At 54.8% G+C, this 14,019-nt stretch overlaps 3 protein-coding genes across 6 annotated transcripts; 2 read left to right on the top strand and 1 right to left on the bottom strand.

Annotated features, from left to right (window-relative positions):
* Positions 1 to 1,560: 1,560 nt before the first annotated feature.
* Klhdc7b (kelch domain containing 7B) lies at positions 1,561 to 5,301 on the bottom strand. Its single transcript, XM_057791257.1, has one exon. The coding sequence runs from the start codon at positions 5,299 to 5,301 to the stop codon at positions 1,561 to 1,563; it is 3,741 nt and encodes a 1,246-aa protein (XP_057647240.1).
* A 2,503-nt stretch (positions 5,302 to 7,804) lies between these two features.
* Cimap1b (ciliary microtubule associated protein 1B) lies at positions 7,805 to 10,035 on the top strand. Of its 4 annotated transcripts, none has more exons than XM_057792106.1 (7): positions 7,805 to 7,893; positions 8,259 to 8,400; positions 8,626 to 8,829; positions 9,060 to 9,160; positions 9,274 to 9,395; positions 9,629 to 9,769; positions 9,898 to 10,035. In XM_057792106.1, the coding sequence occupies exons 1-7, from the start codon at positions 7,836 to 7,838 to the stop codon at positions 9,979 to 9,981; spliced, it is 852 nt and encodes a 283-aa protein (XP_057648089.1). In that variant the 5' UTR covers positions 7,805 to 7,835; the 3' UTR covers positions 9,982 to 10,035. The 4 variants fall into 4 exon arrangements, with proteins under 4 accessions (XP_057648089.1, XP_057648090.1, XP_057648091.1 ...); XM_057792108.1 differs by having other exon boundaries at positions 7,827 to 7,893; positions 9,056 to 9,160; XM_057792107.1 differs by having other exon boundaries at positions 9,056 to 9,160; positions 9,629 to 10,035.
* Positions 10,036 to 10,692: 657 nt separating this feature from the next.
* On the top strand, positions 10,693 to 13,973 carry Tymp (thymidine phosphorylase). Its single transcript, XM_057791749.1, has 9 exons — positions 10,693 to 10,885; positions 11,023 to 11,225; positions 11,661 to 11,759; positions 12,118 to 12,247; positions 12,371 to 12,489; positions 12,981 to 13,143; positions 13,228 to 13,458; positions 13,591 to 13,731; positions 13,816 to 13,973. Exons 1-9 carry the CDS (start codon positions 10,693 to 10,695, stop codon positions 13,971 to 13,973), a joined length of 1,437 nt encoding a protein of 478 aa, XP_057647732.1.
* The last annotated feature ends 46 nt before the right edge of the window (positions 13,974 to 14,019 follow it).

The raw sequence follows: 14,019 nt of genomic DNA, 5'->3' as shown, positions 1-14,019 counted from the left end.
ACATGGCACATGCATTTCCCTCACAATAATTATAAAAACTCATTTCTTTTTAAAATATTTTATTATTTTATGTGTATGGATGTTTTAACTGCATGTATGTTTGTGAACCATGTGTATTCAGTGCCCACAAATACCAGAAGAGAGTGTCAGATCCCAGGAATGAGGCTACAGACAGTTGTTAGCCACTATGTGGATTCTAGGACTCAAACCTGGGCCCTCTGGAAGAGTAACCAGTGCTCTGAACACAGAGTCATCTCTCCAGCCTCTAAATTTCTTTCTCTCTCTCTCTCTCTCTCTCTCTCTCTCTCTCTCTCTCTCTCTCTCTCTCTCTTTCTTTTTTATGTAGAAAATGGCCTAGTTGGGACAAATCAGGTTGCAGGCCAGGACAAGCAAGAATACTCAGATTTGAGCCGGGTGGTGGTGGCGCACGCCTTTAATCTCAGCACTCAGGAGGCAGAGGCAGACGAATCTCTGTGAGTTCAAGGCTAGCCTGGACTACAAGAGCTAGTTCCAGGATAGGCTCCAAAGCTACAGAGAAACCCTGTCTTGAAAAACAAACAAAACAAAAACAAAAACAAAAAAACAAACAAACAAAAAAAAAGCACTCAGATTTATCTACCTGCCTAAAGTGGGTGTCAGTAGTTAGCCTCGGACACCAGGCCAGATGACCACTGGAGCTCCTGTCCCCACGGACCTCCGGAATGGCAGGCGTTCAGAGGAGTAGCAAATGGCTCTCCGGCTTTACACAGGTAACAGGTTTAACAAGAGTAAAGTGCAAAGCTAATATAGAAAGAGCTTGAAAGAAGTGGTGTGGGGTCCCAGAGAGTTTGAGAGAGGCTCGCAAGGTGCCAAACCGTCCTGACCCAACCTGGGCTGGGACTGTGGGCAGCAGAGTGATTATCCAATCAAGGAATAATATATTGAAGTACCATTCAGACCCAGACTCTTTTGGTTTTTTGTTTGGTTTGGTTTGGGTTTTTTGTTTGCTTGCTTTGTTTTGTTTTGAGATAGGTTTCTCTGTGTAGTTTTGGCTGTCCTGGAACTTGCTCTGTAGACCAGGATGGCCTAGAACGCACAGAGATGCCTGCCTCTGCCTCCCGAGTGCTGGGAGCAAAGGTGTGTGCCCCACCGCCCAGTCAGACCCAGACTCACTCCCAAAGGACCTCAAGATAGCAAAAATCCCAGAGTGAGGATGTTTCCTGAGAAACTTCGCTTCATTTTCCATCTTGGGAGAACATAGGAAGTTCAAAGGGTTTCCAACAAGTACCAAAGAGTCCCACAGACAGGGTTGTGATGAAGCCAAGCCATCCTAAGCAGGTAGGACCTGGGACCCAAGCCAGCAGGATATAGGGGGAGCAAAAAAGAGACCAAGAGAGCCAGGGTTGGGGGGTAGAAGGGATTCATTTCAGGTAATTAACAACCCTTAACTTGACAGAGAGCTTGGGCACAAAGCAAAGTTCTCCTCTAGGTTTCTTCCCCACACCCCAGGTCCACTCAGACCCACCCAGAGAAGCGTTTCTCTTGAGAGCAGACACACGGTTCTGTTTTTTCACCCAGAACTTAGATTGTGGTCTGTAACCAGGTCTTGGGGGGCAAAGTCAGAGTGAATGGATAGAGGATCCCCTTACTTCCCAGGGGAAAGGGCTGCAGCTCCTTGGCCTGGAACTGGGCAGTCCCCTCCGAAACTGTGAAGGTAGCCGTGACCTGGTGGTTGAGACAGTAAATGGTGTTGCCCAGTACTGTGCAATGGAGTGGGGCAGGGTCGGGCAGGGGCAGGGAGGCAGCACGGCTCCAGGAGCCTGTCACTGTGTTATAGCGCATCACCGCAGCGCCTACTCCCCGCAACAAGTCAAAGCGGTATAGGAAGCCGCCTAGTGCCACCATATCACTGGAGCGTCGGTGGCTGGCACTATAGGGGCACTCATCCCATGAGTCTTTCACTGGGCTGTATCTGAGCAGGCGGTAAAAGAGGTGACCCCCTGTGACATAGATTTCTCCTCGGCAAACCACAGCCTCATGGGCCACAGGGAAGGTGCCCTCGGGAAGGGATGCTCTCAAGGACCAGGTATCTGTGCGTGGGTCATAGCGCTCCATGCTGTATAGGCACTCACCACCAATGGCGTAAAGCATCCCATCCAGAGCCACCAATTTGAGCTGGGCCCGGGCTTGCTGCATGGGCCGAACCTGGCTCCAAATGTTGGTCAGAGGGTTGTAGCAGTACACCTTGTTAGAGCAGACAGCCTTGGCACCAGAACCTCTGATGCCACCTGCCAGAAACAGATAGTTATGCATAGTGCACAGACCACATCCCCGGAGCGGGACCTCCTCAGGTACTTGAATCAGGGGCCGCCACACATTCTCTTGTGGGTTGAACACATGAAGGTATGTATGAAGATGCAAATGCTCAGGCCTGGTTGCCGGTGCGTCCTCACCATGAGGGCCCCTCGTGAGCCCTGAGCGGCTCACCTGATAAAGGCTGGGCAGCTCGAGGACCCCCAGCACTGTCTGGCCCTGGGAGGTCCGCAGGTTCAGGATGCGCTCCCTATCGGCGCCACTCAGCTGTCGGTAGAGGTGTGGGTCTCCCAGGACATGCAGCAAGTTGTTGCTCATCAAGACATAGGTGTCCTGGGCTAAGCCCAGCTCTCCATGCTGCTGAGCAAAGGCCAAAACCTCCAAGCAGCTGCCTAGATCTAGCTTTGGAGGCCATATCGCCGTTGCTGTGGTAGGCTGCGAGGCCTGTGAGCGGGACTTCTGAGGCCCCTCCACCACTCCCCAGCTGCCAGGCTTCTGCAGAAAAATCATAAGCTTTTGTGTCTCTTTCTGTTTCTCTGTGAGGACGTCACTGCTGCCTGCAGGTCTGGTTCCCTCCTTTAGCACCTGCCCCGGGGGCTTCTGGGATATTTCCTGAGTAAGTATCTGTTCAGAGCTCTGAGCTAAGCTACGTTTTCTCCGTTGCCGAGGCTGAGGGATGGGCTGAGCTTCCTGCTTCATAGTAGATGGGACAGGACCAGGCTGTGCCGGCGCAGGGAACTCTGGGACAGCCTCAGGCTTTGCATCTGGGGCCAGAGATTCTTGACTTTTCTCCTTGGTTTCATCTCCTCTAGGGTCCCGAGTGGAAGACACACTAGTATCCACGCTCATCGGCTGCGTTTCACATCTGCCCTCAGCTTGGTCCCCTGAACCTACTAGTGTGACTAAGATTGACGGTGGTCTGTGTTTGTCCTGGAGGCTGGAGATTGCCCCTGCAGAGGAGGTACCTGGCTGTCTACCGCCCAGGTATGCGGATGTGCTGGGCTGAGCGGGACTCTGAAGATCTGCTCTCGGGGCACTACCATCAGCCTTTTCTTGCCTAGGGAAGGGGTGACTTCTAAGAACCATGGCAATAAGGTTTCCCCAGCTAGCTGAGATTCGTCCATCCAGGGAGCGCTTGGAGAGGCCCACACTTGACTCCCGAGACATAGGTCTTGGTTCACTGTCGACTGCAGGAAACTGGGCTTCAACTAGGGCAGAGGCTGGGGTTTGGGGTGATGTTGGGGGTGGGGTTGGTGTTGAAATTAGGGTTAAGGCTGTAACTGGAGTTGGGGATGGGGTTGGGGATGACGTTAGAGATGGGGTTGGTGTTGAAATTGAGCTTAAGGCTTTAACTGGGGTTGAGGTTAAGGATGGGGCTGAGGTTAAGGTTGGGGGTGATATTGAGGATGGTGCTAGGATTGCTTCCGGGGCTGAAGTTGGGGCTCCTGCTGAGGCTAAAGTCTGAGTTGGAAGGGAGGCTGGTCCTGCTCTGAGATTTTCACCACCCTGGTTAACCTCCAGAGACAAACTGTTTAAAGGAGCAAGGGTAGAGACTGCGTGTGAAAGCCCAAGGCTGCAATGTACTGCCGTGGCAGAGGAGGGAACCAACTCTGTGTTCTGGGTCAGAGGAGAGGCTGGAAGATTGTGGGAGGGGGTACAGCTGAAGCCACCAGTGGACTTGGTCTTGTCCGGCATAAGCACAGCCCTCTGGCCAGCAGCTGAACCTCCAGCTATCTGCTCACTTTCCTTGCCCTGACGGGATCCTCTCCCTTGGCTATTGAGGTGGCCCTCTCCTGATTTCTCCATCTTGCTCTGGTCAGCAACTTGGTCCTCTTCACAGGCTTCAGGGTGCAGCTCTTCTGGCAAGGGGCCTTGGGAGGACGTGAAGTTGCTGGTGACAACAGCTGCCCCACTCTCCCGGGACCAGGCTTCCTCACCAGTCAGGATCCCCTGAGTCTCCCGAGGGGCAGGGGACCCAGGCTCCCTGTTCTCCCTGTCCTTAGCCCCTGAGCCTGCAATGCTGGCGGCAGAAAGCTGAAGGCCGCTCCTCCCACACACGTCCCCGGAGTCCACCCGAGGTCGACTCTCCACAGCATCAGCTAGGCCCTTCTCCTCAGGACCCTCAAGCCCCCTGTCTGAGTGGTGCGGTGAGGAACCTGCAAGGGAACTGCTGGTGAAGATGTCCTGAGTGGCCGTAGTTGCCAAATCCACAGCATCCCACACACTCACCACAGTGCCCAGGCGGAGGGGGTCCAGCTTTAGAGGACGGCAGGGTCGGTCTCCTGATCTGGCACCGGGCCGCCGACGCCTGCGCAAGCTGCCTAGGCTTCTCCCCAGGGGCCCAGGAGTCCCCACAGCCAGGTGCCACAGGCTGGTGTCCTGTTGCTCTGTATGGACGGGGCCCTGCTGAGCTGCCCCCTTACCACAGGTGCCAGCTGCCGCCACCTGCATCTCTGTTTGGCAATCAGGACTTCGAGGAGTAAAGCGGATCGTGATGGGGTCAGGAATATCCCTTGCTTTGCTGTGGCCCTGGAAGGAAGTTTCTGGTTTGGGTGGCTCCCTTCTTTTCTTCCCCGTGGCTGCTGGGGTGATCCCTCTGCTGGCCACCTCTCCAGGTGTCTTGAGTGAAAGCCAAGCATCTGATTCCGCACTTCTGCCTCGTGATGGCTCTGGGTCCTGGGCCCTCGCTGTAGCTGGTCTTCTCTGGCCGTCTCCAGGAGCCTCTGATTTCTCCTGTCCTTTGCTCTGCCCCTCACTGGCATCACTGTCCTTGGACTTCGGGTGCAGGGCCAACTTGTTTCCTTCAGCCTGAACCCGATGCCCACCCGCAGGTGTGGGTGCTGATCTGTCTGCCTCCTGGTCCTGCCTGGAGCCAAACCACTGCAAAGTCAGTGCTATGGTGGCTACCACAGCTAGGGCCAGCAAGGTGAGTACAGCCCCATCCCAGTCCTCTCCGTCACCATCCCAGCCCCAGAGGGGCCCACTAACCTCGCCAGCACCCTGGAGCATGGTGCAGACGCAGATGTGCTATGAAGAGCCTGTTCTGGCTGACAGCTATGCATGCCCCACACCCAGCCTGGGCTGCTGGCTGGGCAGATGACACTGCAGGCAGCTCACCTAGAGACAGACAGCCTTTTTAAGGTGGACTGACTCTCCGGGCCCTCGACAATCAGGTTTGCAGGCTTGTCAGTAAACCGAACTGGCCGTATCAGGAAATCCCATGGTCTACAGTAGCCTGCCCTTGGCTGTGTACCCCAGTTCCGGCACCTTCCCCCTCCTTCTTTGCTCAGGGTCCTAGGGACAAATGGAAATATTCCTGGATACACTGCCAACATTTCACCCAGCTATCTTCTGCCTTAAAGACCCTCATACTCCCCCACCCCTATTCACCCTACACCCTATAAGCTATGTAAGAGCTCTGACAGGGAAGGGTTACCACACAGGGAGATGCTATCTCGGGGCTTAGCAACATGATGCTGCCCCGATGAAATTACCAGAAACCGGAGAGGCCAATTCCACCATGGCCACCAGGGAAGGGTGTGGGAGGGGGGTTGTTTTGGTGGGTTTTCAGGCTGAAAACGGAGAGCCTGGGATGAGGGTTATAAGAGTTACCTTCTGGGTGTGAGACAAGGGAAGGTCTCATCCTCCCTCCTCCATCAGCTACCAAACATTGCTCCAATAAAGAGATAAAGTCGCTTTCCAGTCAAGAGGGAAAAATAAAAGTGAGAAAGAATGAAGAAAACCTAAACATTCTCTCTCCCTCTTTGTGGCCAGTATTATTCCACCCTAACTTAAATCCTCCTGGCTCCTTTTACTACCCTGTTCGGGTACTGCCCCAGGGTCCCTCAGAGAAGCTCAGGGCGTAGCCCACCTCTCCTGCAGTCACGTCATTAAACTGTACCCAGAGCCTTCAGAAACCCTCTCTGGCCGGGGTGCCCTACCAGTCCAGTCCCCAAGACTCCTCTCACTCCTAAGCCGTTCCTATCTGAACCAAATCACACTCCATCCCACCTCTTGGCCCAGGTTGGCTCTCAGGGGCTGCCATGTGGATACTCCACTAGGCATAAGCACTTGGTATTTTTGGGAGGGCACTTCTCAGTCTGCTCGTCACTGGAATCTATATGAGGAGTGAGTCTTAACATTTACCAGGAATGACCCAGACACATAGAAAAAGAGACTGGAGTCCCCACAATTAAAGGTAGCTCCTGCAACAGGAAGTGGACCTTTTCTTCCTCTGGAACACAATGGACCCAACCACTCCTTGACTCGGGCATCGAGGAGGTGGCAAGAGTGTTCCTGGCACCTAGCCTGGGCTCTGCTGAGCCTCAAATATCTCATCTGGCCCGGTCCCATCCCAGATTCCCATAGAACTATTAGGTAACAGTGAGAGGTTGGGGTGAGCCTTACACCTTAAGGTGGACTTCAACTGCCCGAGACCTTTCTTACCATTATTCCCTGTCCCAGACTCAGGCTCTGTAGTTAAATTTGGTTTGTGGTTAAGTTTGAGATACTGGACCTTCGATAGATAGAGCTGCCACTTTCCCAGTCCCTCTTTATGGGCTAGCCAGTACCTTGGCAGCTCCGCACAGCTTCCGAAGATCCAGGGCAGTTAAAGAGCGAGGAAGGTCACAGAGGGAAAGTGAATGTAGAAATCAACACAAACCACAAAGAATGAGGGTCATGTAGGGAGCTCAGGAAGGAGAGGTAAGGAGATTTCGTGAGCATTTTTGGCCAGTCTGGTCTAGGCAGTGAGCTCCAGGAGAACCAGAGCTATGTAGTAAGACCCTGGAAGGAAGAAAGGAAAGAAGGAAGGAAGGAGGGAGAGAGAGAGGGAGGGAGGGAGGGAGGGATTTGTATCCCAGGCTGGCCTTGACCTTTCTGCTCGCTCCATTCTTTTCTTTCTTTCTTTTTTTTTTTTTTTTTTGCTATTATTTGGCTTGGTTTGGGGGATTTTTTTTTCACCCTACTTGTCAAATGAATTTTAAATGTCATTAAACATTAAAATTTTTATTAACATTGAGGTTATCTTAGGGCTATAAATTTTTTCTGTGAATACAACTTCAGCTGTAGCCTATACAGTTTTCATCTCAAGTATTTTATATCATTTATAACTCGGTTTGAGTTTCCTTTTAATCCCAAAGTTTTTAATCTTTTTTTTTTTTACTTAAAAAATTGTTCACTGAGAATTTGTATTGGGTGTGATTCAATCATACATTGCTGCCTCTCTATTCAACTAGTATTATTTTCTGGCCCAAAACATTAGATTTTGCAAATATTTTGTGGACTTACATAGATACGTAAATAAATTGAACTTTCTGTATTATTCCTTTTTTCTTAAACTTGGGGGGCTTTTTTTTTTCTAAACTTGTTTTTGTCCACAAATTTATCTAATTCTGGAATGGATGTGCTGGCCCGTGGCCCGGCCTAACGTCCATCCAACAGCAGTGGCAGGAGATGATAGGTTTAAGGCCCCGGAGGGTGGGGCCAGACACTTGATCTGGTTGCCAGGAAGCAAGACGGGACATAATGGGTCTGAGAGTTTGATGGGAGTTTGTCAAACTGCCCGGCTTTGCTTTCTCAAGAGGGTAACCATCGTAGCAGGTTAGTGCATCTCCAGACCTTCCCTCGGAGCATCCTGTGCCCCTACAAGACCCCTCCCCAGGACATCCTTTCCCAACACCTCTAAAACACCTCTCCCACCCAGAAACTCCAGACCATTCTCTTTCCAGTGTCTGGGTCCAAACTTGGCCTGTAGTTAGTTAAACACTGGTACAGAAGGCCCTGGGATAGGAGGCCAGAGTTGGCTTTGAAGCTCGTTCCTGCCCCAGTGCACCCGCCTCCCAGCCTGGGAAACTACTGTTTGTTTTCCGGGTGTCATGGGATACGTGTTCGGCCTTGCGGTCGGTCGGTCGTGCTGGCCCCGAGTGGAGCTAGGGAAGCGCATCTCCTCCGAATTCTGTCCACAGGTGCTGCAAGCCCTAAGCGGCCCCGCCTGCGCCATGGGCTCAGAGGTCTGGGTCGGCACTTGGCGGCCACATCGGCCCCGCGGCCCCATCGCGGCACTCCACAGAGGCCCAGGGCCCAAATACAAGCTGCCACCGAACACCGGTAGCAAGGGCGGATACCCGGGAGGAAGTAGGGGAAGGTGGGACTGTGGGCGGTCTACACTGGTGCCAGGAATCTAAGAACCGGAGGACTCTGCCCGGAGCAGAAAGGGAGGCAAAAAGATAACGGGTTCTGTGCTGGGACTGCATTGGTAAAGTGGGGGAGGGAAAGGAGCAAAGCTGGCAGCCGCAGGGCGCTGCGGAAGGTGACGCGGGGATGCTCCCGCAGGTTACATCCTGCACGACCCATCTCGGCCGCGCGCGCCCGCCTTCACCTTCGGCTCGCGCCTGCCCTTGCAGCACACAACCTGCGGGCCGGGACCGAGCCACCTGGTGCCTGCCCGCATGACCGTGCGCGGAATCGATGGCACCCCAGCCTTCTCCATCTATGGTCGCCTACGCCACACAGCGCCCGTCCTCACTCCGGGACCGGGTCAGCACCCTGGGGCATGGGTCTCCCCAAAGTGGAACTGCCTCTAAGGAAGCCCACTGGGAAACTCCCCCATCCAAACCCAGAATCCCGGGAACCTTCTACCCATACCCAGAAACCAGAAACTCAATGTGGCTCCAATTTCTCTCAAGTGCCAAGACCCCAGGCTAAGCTCCCTATACCCCATCCCCACCCCGGTTCTGGCCCACACTCTTGGTCCATCCCATAGGCAGATACTTCCCAGAACGCGCGGGAAACGCAACGTACCCCAGTGCTCCCCGGCATACCATGGCTTCCCGAAACTGGGGCATCCTCTCGAAGCAGCAAACCCCAGGTGAGGCCAGAGGGCTGTGTCCAGCACTAGGGACCTTCCCGCACCCCAAACGGCAGTCTGCCATAAAGAAAAGGAGATTGGTCCAACATAACCTCTTGTTGGCTCCTCCCTAGGCCCTGCGTCCTACACTGTGCCTTCGCTCTTGGGTCCTCGTGTCATAGGCAAAGTCTCAGCCCCAACCTACTCCATCTATGGCCGCAGCGCTGTGGGCAGCTGCTTCGAGGACCTCAGCAAGGTGGGGAAAAGAGCTGCCAGCTAGCTGAACATCTTTAGTAATCAAGAGAGTCAGTACAACTGGGGGCGGTGAAAAACACCTGGCATTCTACCACTTAGGAAACTGAGGCAGGAGGATTGTGAGTTCAAAGTCAGCCTGGAGTACATAGTGAAAGTCTAGCCTGAGGGAGGGGAAAAAAGGATCAGTAGTCCACAAGGAATTGAGGCTAGACTCAACACCTGCTCCTGTCCTAGACCCCAGGACCCTGTGCCTACCACGTTGTGAACCCGGGGGTCTACAAGACTCGAGCCCCGCAGTTCACGATGCTGGCACGGACTTCGCTACCCCAAGAAAGCACTCCGAAGCCAGGACCCGCAACCTACAGCGTGGAAGAGGTGGTCTGGAGTCCAGGGTCAAGGGGCAGGGGATGAGGGTCTGAGGACAGGGTCCCTGGGGTACAGGCGTTCCTGTATGAAGCCGAACAGCTGGCTTGGTAAGATCAGCAGCATCTCCTGGCCCGCAGCACCGGAAGCCTCGTGGCTGGAGCTTCGGGATCAGGCACTCAGACTACCTGGCCCCCATGATACCGTACCACGTGGAAGACTGACTCTAGCAGGCGCGCATCGGCCCTCGGTTGTTTTCTTAAAGCTTTTCAAGCCGGTGCTGTGTGTGTGCTTCTCTCTCTGCGCGGTTCGGCGGGTGAGGGGTGGGGCAGATGAACGCGAGCGTCGATGGTCCTAATGGCGTCTGAACTTTGTAAGTGTCTGAACCCAGAGACCAGTCGGACAGACAGCAGTGCCCGGACCCATAGATATCAAGACCCCAGAGAACTGGGCAGGGCGGAAGCCAGTCCAGAGAGTACCATATCCTCCTGGCCCTTAGGGTCCCGGAAACATCCCAATTGGCCATAAGGTAACAGTTAGGGAGCAGCTGAAGTGGTGATTGGCCTGACAAGTGCCACCTCCTGGGACCGCCCCATCTGCCCGCTGTCCCTGGATTACCTCTTTCTGTGGCTTTGTTCTGCACCTAACTCCACGACGGGCTGAGGCATACCAGGTCGGAACCGGGACAGAGCCAGAAAACTGGTAAAGGCCCCTAAGCTGACTAGGTACTGGACTGGGGTCAAGTCGTGAGATCGAGAAAAGGAAGCCAGACTTGGGGGTGAAAAATGCTGGGTGCTGAGGAAAACATGGGCCGATGAGGGGCACCAGAAACACATTTAGGAGCAAGGTTGGGACAAGGGACCATGGTGGCTTCAGGGATATGGCCGGGGAGGCGGGTTCCAGCGGTGTCTCAATATCCTCTGCAGGCTAAAGCAATGGCAGCTCCAGGGACATCATCTCCCTCAACCCCAGAGGCAGCTGGTGCCGTCTCAGGGGGAGCGGGGAGGGAACCCAAGAAGCTGCCTGAGCTGATCCGCCTCAAACGAGATGGAGGGCATCTGAGTGAGGCAGATATCAGGGATTTCGTGCAAGCAGTGATGGATGGAAGCGCACAGGACACACAAATTGGTGTGTGGCAAGCCCTAATTGGACCTTGACCCCTAACTTCCCCATTCGCACCTCAAGGATCCACAGTACCTCATCACCATCCCAGGCCCCAGAAAACCCATGCACTGTGAACACCCCACTCATATGTCCGCACACAGGGGCTATGCTGATGGCCATTCGGCTGCAGGGCATGGACCCAGAAGAGACATCCGTGCTGACGCAGGCCCTGGCAGACTCTGGGCAACAACTCGAGTGGCCTAAAGCCTGGCACCAGCAGCTTGTGGATAAACACTCCACGGGAGGTGTGGGTGACAAGGTCAGCCTGGTTCTGGCACCTGCCCTGGCTGCGTGTGGCTGTAAGGTTAGTAACTGCTATCTCCACAAATCTTTGACCCACTCACAGGCACCTCCTACCCTCAAGCCAGGCTCAAAGCTCTCAAAGACAAAATCCAGGGTTGTCCTGTCCGCCAATACAGACTATGGAATACAGTTCCACCATGGAATACAGTTGCCTCAGTACCTAACAGCACCCTCAGAGAAAGAGCTGGGTCTTTCTCTTGTCCCATGGACTTGGGTCCCAGACATATATGAGTGCCAGTTCCTGCCCTACTGACAAATTGCTCCCCGCCAAGTACGATTTTTCCTTTCCAGCAATTGGGCACCCACATGAACTGTTTAAAATATTTGAAAATATTACAACTGCTTAAAGTAATTTCAGCTGAAGCTCTCACTAGGGGAGCAAGAAAATGGGGATAAGGGGAGTGGTGCCGGGGCAGACAGGAATCCTATCCACCAGGTGCCAATGATCAGCGGCCGTGGTCTGGGACACACAGGAGGCACACTGGATAAGCTGGAGTCTATTCCTGGGTTCAATGTCACCCAGAGCCCAGAGCAGGTACAGGTGGGCCACTAATCGATCACTGATCTGGGTTGAGGGAGAATCATTGGCCAGAATCACGGGACAACCAACGGATAGGTTATTTATACAGGTCACTAGTGAGAGTGTTGACTATTCTAAAGGTCATCAGTTGTAGATGGGCCGGCGTCGTAAGAGAACTTTGATCTGGATTATTACTCGGGAGTAGGTAGAAAACATCGATGGGCTGGTAATCATTAATGTGTCATAAGATAATCAGGTCAGGCATCAGAATCAGATTATCGGCACTTAGGCCATGTTTTGAACTCTCGCTGGGTCCGTGGCCAGGGCCAGTGAGAGGGCCCTTCCTCCAAGGTCACTGCAGGTGTCTGAACAGATATTGCGCTTACTGGAGGAAGTGGGCTGCTGCATTGTTGGCCAGAGTAAGAAGCTGGTCCCTGCTGATGGAATCCTGTATGCTGCACGAGATGTGACAGCTACTGTGGACAGTGTACCACTCATTACAGGTGACCTGATACGGGGTACCCTGACTGACATACGATCCACTAGGCACTGCCATCTTTATCACAGAGGCAATACCCTCTGTCTCCAGGTATCATACCCTGGGATGATGTTTCTGTTCTCCACAGCCTCAATCCTCAGTAAGAAGGTCGTGGAAGGACTGTCCACTCTGGTGGTGGATGTTAAGTTTGGGGGGGCTGCAGTCTTCCCAGACCAGGAGCAGGCCCGAGAGCTGGCAAACACATTGGTGAGCCCATGCTGGGCCTCTATGGCCTTTCTTTTTTTGTTTTGTTTTTCGAAACAGGGTTTCTCTATGTAGCCCTGGCTAGCCTCAAACTCACAGAAATCCGCCTGCTTCTGCCTCCCGAGTGCTGGGATTAAAGGCGTGTGCTACCATTGCCCGGCCTCTGTGCCCTTTCTATGAAGAAATGTGAACCTCACCTTTGGTCGTATCCCTGCCTCTGCCCACTCAACAATACCTGTAGAACCAACTGGCAATCCCCCTTTCCAGCCCTCCTACCGTATCTAATCAAGGCTGTCCTGAGCTTGGGACTGGGGCAATCCTCTACAGAACCCCTCCACTAGGGCGAACAAGACCACCCCACCACCACCTGGCAGTGAGGCCCTGGCAGTGTTGGTTTCTGATCCGCACCCCGAGTATTTCCTGACATCCCAACCCAGGTGCAGTAGGCATGGAATTAGGTAATGCCAACTGGACACTGAGTGGTGCCTCCCCAGGTTAGGGCGGGAGTGGGCCTGGGGCTGCGGGTCGCCGCAGCCCTCACGGCCATGGATAGCCCTCTGGGCCGCAGCGTGGGCCATACCCTGGAAGTGGAAGAAGCGTTGCTTTGCCTGGACGGTGCGGGGCCGCCGGACCTACGGGACCTGGTCCTTAGGCTAGGTGAGAGGGCTGGAGTTAAGATCACCTATCTGTCAGGGGCTCTCAACCCTGCGGTTCCTGAGCTCCGTTCCCTCCCGCCAGCAGGGGGCGCCATCCTTTGGCTTAACGGACAGGCGGAAACCCAAGACCAGGGCGTTGCCCGAGTGGCCGCGGCGTTGGATGACGGCTCTGCGCTGCGTCGCTTCCAGCTGATGCTTTCGGCGCAGGGCGTGGAGCCAGGCCTAGCCAGAGCACTGTGTTCCGGGAGCCCCGCGCAACGCCGCCAGCTGCTGCCCCACGCGAGAGAGCAAGAGGAGCTGCTCGCCCCTGCAGACGGTGAGACCGGATGTCCCCGGCGCCAGGCCCCACCCACTTCCTCTCCGCGTCTTTTCCTTCCTGGTCCCGTCCTCGTGCATCCGCCTGCAGCTCCTTAGCTTCTCCGCGACCGCCTCTCTCCCGCCGCCCCAGGCACCGTGGAGAACGTCTTGGCGTTGCCGCTGGCCCGTGTGCTGCACGAGCTCGGGGCCGGACGCAGCCGAGCGGGACAGCCCATCAGGCCGGGAGTGGGTGCCGAGCTGCTGGTCGACGTCGGTCAGTGGCTGTACCGCGGTGAGCGCCGTTCGGGACCCGCAAGCAGTCCTCCACTTCCGGTCGCCCTGTGTGGCCTAGGTAACCGCTCCGTCGCTCGCGCAGGTACACCCTGGATCCGCGTACACTTGGACGGCCCGGCGCTCAGCGACCAGCAGCGCCGCGCTCTGCAGGGGGCGCTCGTGCTGTCTGACCGCGCACCCTTCAAGGCCCCTTCACCTTTCGCTGAGCTAGTCCTCCCACCGACCGTCGTTCAGCCCTAAATCCGACCCCGCCGCAGGTGGGTGGGTCCCGCAGTTGAGCAAGCCC

The sequence above is a fragment of the Chionomys nivalis genome, chromosome 17 (assembly GCF_950005125.1).
Source record: "Chionomys nivalis chromosome 17, mChiNiv1.1, whole genome shotgun sequence".
Lineage (NCBI taxonomy): Eukaryota > Metazoa > Chordata > Mammalia > Rodentia > Cricetidae > Chionomys > Chionomys nivalis.
Note: the sequence above shows the minus strand (reverse complement) of the source record. Positions and strands in the feature narration are given on the sequence as shown.